Genomic DNA, 7,179 nt, shown 5'->3' with positions numbered 1-7,179 from the left:
TTTTTTTTTTTTTTTTTTTTTTTTTTTTTTTTTTTTTTTTAAAAAAATGTGAAAATTTTTTTTTTTATTTTTTTTTTTTTTTTTTTTTTTTTTTTTTTTTTTTTTTTTTTTTTTTTTTGGGCTTCTTTATTCATCCATTATTACATTAAGTGAACATGTATATTAGATACATTTTTCCATATGCATGAATATATATATATATTAAATATCTTTAAAGAACTAAACATATATATGTATACATGAATAATAATATATATTATATTTTTTATAATTTTTTTCTTTTTATTTACTAGATATTTTTTTAAATTTAATGATATATATTATTAATTAAAACAGAATATATTATATATATATATATATATATATATATATATATATGTATGTATGTAATACTTAATGAGCATTTTATTTTTAAATTAAAAATAAGAAAATTTTTATATATTTGAAATAATAATTATATTATATATATCTATTAATATATGGTTTATATTTTATAGTATATTAAATAATATGATACTTTTATTTATTAAAATTAATAATTCATAATATATATATATATATATATATTTATTTATTTATTTATTTATTTTATTTTTTTTTTTTTCTGTCGTTGTTGTACTTGAGGAGTTACAATTTTATAATATTATAATATAAATATATTTAGTTGTAATGATAATATTCAAGAATAATTTTTTAATTTTACAATTTTGTATTTCATTAAATAAATAATAATTTTATCAAAGTGACATAGAAAAGAGAGCCCTTTCCCCTGCTTTTCCAAAAAATAAATCTTATAAAATAATAATAATTTAGAAATATATTTTATACAAATTTATAATATAATATATAATTACATATTATATATATACATATTTCATATATTATTTGTATATATATATATATATATATATATATATATATATTTATTTATTTATTTATAGTCGTGGTATATTATTAATTGTTATAATTAATTTTTGTTTTATTATAAGCGTGTATATATATATATATATATGAATAAAAAGGGTAATAAAAGGCCCCTTGCCGAATCATTAAACGTTCCTATAAATTCAAATATTTTAAATGAGGATAATGAAGATAAGAAGTATGTGTATCCAAGTATAGGGAATTTCCCTATAATTATAAATAATGATATGTTGATATATGGATATGGAAAATATTTATTGTTTTTTTGTTTAAAAGACATGAAGTTTATAAAAATAATAGATGATCACCAGAGTGCTATAAGATCATTAGATAAATATAAAGATGGTAATTTTTTTTTAACGACAGGAGATGATAAGACGATAATTATATATGATAAAAATTGGTGTAAATATATGAAAATATTACACAAAAAAAAAATTGTTAAAGCATATTTTTTAAAAGAAGTTGAAGAAAGTGAACATTTTAAAATATTATTTATTGATAAGTATGGAGATATATATATATATAAGCCACCAGAAAATCTTACAAATAAAAATAATAACAAGTTACAAATAAATGACAAAGACGATAATTATGAAACTGTTCAATTATTATACTTATATGATTCTTTAAATGATGTTGAAGCGAAAGATGAAGATATATTTTTTATGAAAGAATTTGATCAGGAATTTCATGAGGATATATTATTAAAAGATAGTGATGATGATGAAAAAAATAAAGACTCCGTTAATTATCACAAATATGAACAAAATGATAATTATGTTGATAATTGTGTCGATAATTATGTTGATAATTGTGTCGATAATTATGTTGATAATTATGATGATAATTATGATGACAATTGTGATGATAATTATGATGACAATTGTGATGATAATTATGAAAACATATTAAATGAAAAAAATAAACCAATAAATATAAATTCAATAAAAAAAAAATTGGAGATTCATTATGCTGAATGTTTTAAAAATGAGAACTTGTTATATCCAATGCATACATGTAATTCTAGTGTAATTTCTTTATATTATGATGATAAATTTTTAATTATAGGAGATAGAGATGAAAAAATAAGAATTATTAAAAATAAAAAAATTCATAAAATATACAACTTTTATTTAAATCATAAATTATTTATAACATGTGTTGAATTAATAAATGAACATATTTTTTGTTCAACATCAGCTGATTGTTATGTACATTTATGGAATATTAAAAAAAAAGAAGTTGTCGATTCTTTATATCTGGATATGAATTTTTTATGTAAGTATGTACAGTTATCATCTCTATTTCCTAACAAATCAAATATGGAGAATTATAAATTTTTAATTAGTATTTTATATTTTCATAAAAAAAGTTTTTCTCTCTTTGCTATTATCGAAAATGTGAAAGGTCTCTTAATAATACCCTTAAAAGAACAAAAGGAAAATAATAATGATAATAATAATTTGATGGCCTTCGATGAAGAAAAAATATATTTTTATGAATTAAAAGAACATGTGTTATCATTTACATTTTTAAATTTAAATAATGGGAAGGATGTTCTCTTATTCGTTGACAGGGAGAAAGGTTACTTACACAAAATAAATTTAAATGATGATAATAGTTTGTCTAAGGATATAAAGATCTTTCCTCACTCTTTTTTCAACTCAACAGATATGATAGGTATAAAAAAAAATAAATATAATTAAAAATATATATTGATATATATATATATATTATATATATGTATATATTTTATTTTCCTTTAATATGTGTAACACGTATGTAATTCAAATATTTCATTTTTTATTTTATTTTATTTACATTTTTCCTTTCAGATATTGGCCTGATTAATTATTGGAAGCACACAACAATCGAGGGGATAATTAATTAATAAAAATAAGAATATATGAATATATATATATTGTATGTATTATTATTTTATTTATTTATTTATTTATTTTATTTTATTTTATTTTATTTTTTTTTTTCTTTTTCAAAATTCATCTACATTTAATTTTTATGTTAAATTGAAAATCTGTTCTTTAGATATTATAACACTTTTATAATATATATATTTTAATAATTTCTTTTATGTTTTTTTTATTTATTTATTATTATTTTTCTAAATATGTGATTTTATATAATTAATTTAATATTCATATTTTTATTATATACAAATATACATTTTTCATGTATTTTATAAGTTTATGTATTGGTTATATAAAGATGTATATGTATTAAAAAAAAAAAAAAAAAAAAAAAAAAAAAAAAAAAAAAAAAAGTAATATATAATATATATATATTTGTATATTTATTTTTATATACATTTATATAGAATAATATATTTTAAATGTATGATAATTAAATCAGTTGAAAGATTATATTTGAAGATATATTATGGTATAAATAATAATAATAATAATAATATATATATATATATAATATTTTATTAATTAATTTTTTTTTTGTTTTATCAATTAATTAATTCATTAATTTTCTGTTTTATTTGTTTTGTGGATCATAATGAACAACCAATACGATGATTGCTATGTAGAGAAAAAAGAATATGAAAAAAGTTTTTGGGAATCTTTAGGAAAACCTAAATATATATCAGCACCTATGGTGGACCTTAGTGAATTGCCATTTCGCTTATTGTGTAGAAAATATAATTGTGATTTAACGTTTACTCCTATGTTACATTCAAAAAATTTTGTGGAACATGAAAAGTATAGGAAAGGATATTTTAAAAGTTGTGACATGGATAAACCAGTGATTGCACAATTTTGTGGGAATGATTCGAAAATATTATTAGAAGCTATAAATTATATAAAAGATGATGTTAATGCTGTTGATATAAATTTAGGTTGTCCTCAACAGATAGCTAAAAAAGGTAATTATGGAGCTTTTTTATTACATAAACATGATGAAGTAGTTAATTTAATATCCGATATAACAAATAATTGTGTTATACCCATAACATGTAAAATTCGAAAAATAGATAATGATTATCAAAAGACATTAAATTTATGTTATGATTTACAAAGTAGAGGTATAAAAATGATTACTGTACATGGGAGAACAAAAGAAGAAAAAGGTATAAATATAAAACAATGTGATTATGAAATTATAAGAATTATTAAAGAAAGATTAAATATTCCTATAATAGCTAATGGATCTATTGAGCATTTTGAAGATATTGAAAAATGCTTAAATTATACAAAAGCTGACGCAGTTATGTGTGCAGAAATATTACTTGAAAAACCATACTTTTTTTCAAATAAAAACATTGATGCTGTAAATATTGTAAATGAATACTTCGAATTATATTTAAAATATGAATCAAATACAAAATATTTAAAAGGACATTTATTTAAGTTCCTATACAAATATTTCCAAGTTCATACTGATTTACGTGATTTATTAAATAATTGTCACACATTGAATGATTACATTAATTTTAAAAATGTACTAAACGAAAGGAAGAATTTGGGAACATTAACAGAGACATCTTATAGTTGGTACAGGCGTTACAGAAAGGATATGTAACATTTATTTTGTTTGGTTCTTGATATTCTTCAAATTTATTTTTATAAATATTCATTTTTTTAAGAAACATTTTTTACCTAACATAAAATATATATATATATATATATATATATATATATATATATATGTTGTTTTTTATGTTTATGTTTATATTTATATATTCTTTTTAATTTTTCTTTTTTTTAACTTGAATTTTTTTTGTTTAATCACAATTCTAAACAGTTATTTAATAAAACTTATTTGTTTTTCTTCATAAGATAAAAAAAAAAAATTATATACATGTATATATATATATATATATATATATATATATATATATATATATATTTAAATGTACGAATAGTAGGAAAACATATTATTAAATTATTCAATTTTTTTTTTTTTTTGTTTGTCTTTCAATACTTCAAAATGATATATATATATATATATATATTTTTTTTTTTTTTTAACTAGCCATTGTGATAAATTAATGGAGAAAAAAAAGAAAGAAATTATGAACGGTTCAGGTATCACACCATTATATTTAATTAAAATATAATTTACATATGTATATCTCATTTTTACAATTTTATCAAATATGTAAATATAACATTTTAAGACTTGTAAGGTAGGTAATTTTAACGTTTAATTTTTTAAGAAGCTAAGTTATTTTTCTTTTTTTTGTTTTCTCATTTTTTTTATATCCAAAGAAATATTTTCAATATTCTAAAAAAAAAAGAAATATATATATATATATATATATATACATGTGATTATACAATTATATTGTGTGAATATATTCCGTGCATGTAATAAAATATATTGGTTAAATATTTTTTCATTTTATATTATTTTGTTTTATTTTTTGAATTACCTTTTTTATTTCTTCTATTTGTGAATTCAAAAATTCGATATCATTTTGAGCTGAATTTATGTTGTCTTGAATTTGTTGAATTTTTTCGTCATACATTTGTGTATCATTTGTTATATTGTCATTAATCATATCAATTTGTGTTTTAAGTGTTTGTATATGAATGTTTGACAAATTTTTATTAGAATTTCCACTGGACATATTATTAGTTTTTGAATTTTTTATAGTAAATATTTTTTTTTTTAATTGATTGTCTATATGAATTAATTGTTCTTGTTTTTTCTTTAAAAGATTTTCATTTTCATTATATGTAAATTTCCATTTCATTAAATCTTCTTTTAATTTTCGAATTTCTTCATATTTTGTTTGTATAGATATTTGTGTTTCGTTCAGACAAATTTCATCTATGGCTTTTAATTGTTGCTTTGAAATATTTTCTAAACCTTCTTTATCATTAATTAATTTTTGTAATATTTCTTCATTTTCTTTGATTTTATTTTCCAACTTAACAATTTTATCAGTGTTATCTTCTACACTCACTTTACTTTTTAATAATTCAATATTTTTTTTATATTTATTCAATTCATTAATAGCTGATTTTTCAACAGTGTTTTTATTTCCTGCTATATTTTTTTTCTTAACTTGTAATAATACATTATCTAAGAATGTTTTTTCTAATTTTATTATGTTCTTTTTAATCTCATCATATGCTTGGTCATATTGCTTTTTTGTATCATCATCTAAATTGTTATCTATTAATGAGTTACTTTTTATATCGTACGGAATATTCTTTTTGCTATTTAATATTGTGCTGTTGGATTTGATGTACTTGCTCATTTTTTTTTTTTTTTTAATAAAAGGATTATTAGGTATATATAAATATTATATAATATAATATAATATAATAATGTGAGACTAAATATATTTCTTTTCACCCTTTGTAAGAAAATATATTAATATATGATGTAACTGTATGAAGGAAGTATAATTTTTATTAAGTTTATGCTAATATAGAATTATAAATAATGAATGATTAATAATTTTATTTGGATTTTTCATTTTTTTTTTTTTTTTTGGTTTTCTTAATATATTGTATTTGAAGAAATGTATTAATTATATTTAATGCGTACATTATTATACATATGTTATTTTAGAAATATAATTTTTATTTATACTTAGATAATAAAAAAGAAAAGAAAAATATAATAATATATAAATAAATGAATATTTTTATCTTAACTATTATTTTTTCTATTTCTATATATTATACCTTATACCTGTCTAAAAAAATATATAGAAAAAAAATATATTTATAAATATAACTTAAGTTTCTAAATGTATACTTGGAACTGTCTACAAATAATTATTTATTTTTTAAGGTTGGAAAAATGTGCTTTTTTTTTTTTTTTTTTTTTTTTCTTAATGGAAATTATTAGATTATCACATTTATGAGAATACATAATTAATTCATGATATTCTCATATTTTTTCTTAAAATATTATATGTAGATTGTTAAGTGTGTGTTTTTTTTTTTTTTTTTTTTTAATTTATATCATTCATATAGGATAATATAAATAATTAGATAATAAAAATAAAAAAAAAAAGCGGAAGGTCAACATATTTTTATATATTGTAATATCTATCACAAATATGAGAGGAAATAATTATGTTTCTATAAAATATGTATTATACATATTATTATGATATTCCTTTTTTTTTTTTTTTTTTTTTAATTAATTACATTGTTGCAATGTTCTCACATAATTTTTCTCATTTTAATCTTTTCTCATATATAATTTTATTTATATTTCTTGAAATTTCCAAATTTTTTAAGAATTAAAGAATAAAAAAAAAAA

At 17.6% G+C, this 7,179-nt stretch overlaps 3 protein-coding genes across 3 annotated transcripts; 2 read left to right on the top strand and 1 right to left on the bottom strand.

Moving 5' to 3' along the window:
• Positions 1-1,010: 1,010 nt before the first annotated feature.
• On the top strand, positions 1,011-2,818 carry PRSY57_1408300 (hypothetical protein; the record flags this gene model as incomplete). Its single annotated transcript, XM_020115260.1, has 2 exons — positions 1,011-2,607; positions 2,763-2,818. The coding sequence occupies 2 exons, from the start codon at positions 1,011-1,013 to the stop codon at positions 2,816-2,818; spliced, it is 1,653 nt and encodes a 550-aa protein (XP_019969917.1).
• A 632-nt stretch (positions 2,819-3,450) lies between these two features.
• Positions 3,451-4,473, top strand: PRSY57_1408200 (tRNA-dihydrouridine synthase, putative; the record flags this gene model as incomplete). The annotated part of the gene is made up of 1 exon (XM_012909699.2): positions 3,451-4,473. One exon carries the CDS (start codon positions 3,451-3,453, stop codon positions 4,471-4,473), a length of 1,023 nt encoding a protein of 340 aa, XP_012765153.1.
• A 645-nt stretch (positions 4,474-5,118) lies between these two features.
• Positions 5,119-6,160, bottom strand: PRSY57_1408100 (hypothetical protein; the record flags this gene model as incomplete). Its single annotated transcript, XM_012909698.2, has 2 exons — positions 5,119-5,178; positions 5,327-6,160. The coding sequence occupies 2 exons, from the start codon at positions 6,158-6,160 to the stop codon at positions 5,119-5,121; spliced, it is 894 nt and encodes a 297-aa protein (XP_012765152.2).
• Between the last annotated feature and the right edge of the window lie 1,019 nt (positions 6,161-7,179).

The sequence above is a fragment of the Plasmodium reichenowi genome, chromosome 14 (assembly GCF_001601855.1).
Source record: "Plasmodium reichenowi strain SY57 chromosome 14, whole genome shotgun sequence".
Taxonomy (NCBI): Eukaryota; Apicomplexa; class Aconoidasida; order Haemosporida; family Plasmodiidae; genus Plasmodium; species Plasmodium reichenowi.
This window is presented reverse-complemented; position numbering and strand designations above follow the sequence as displayed.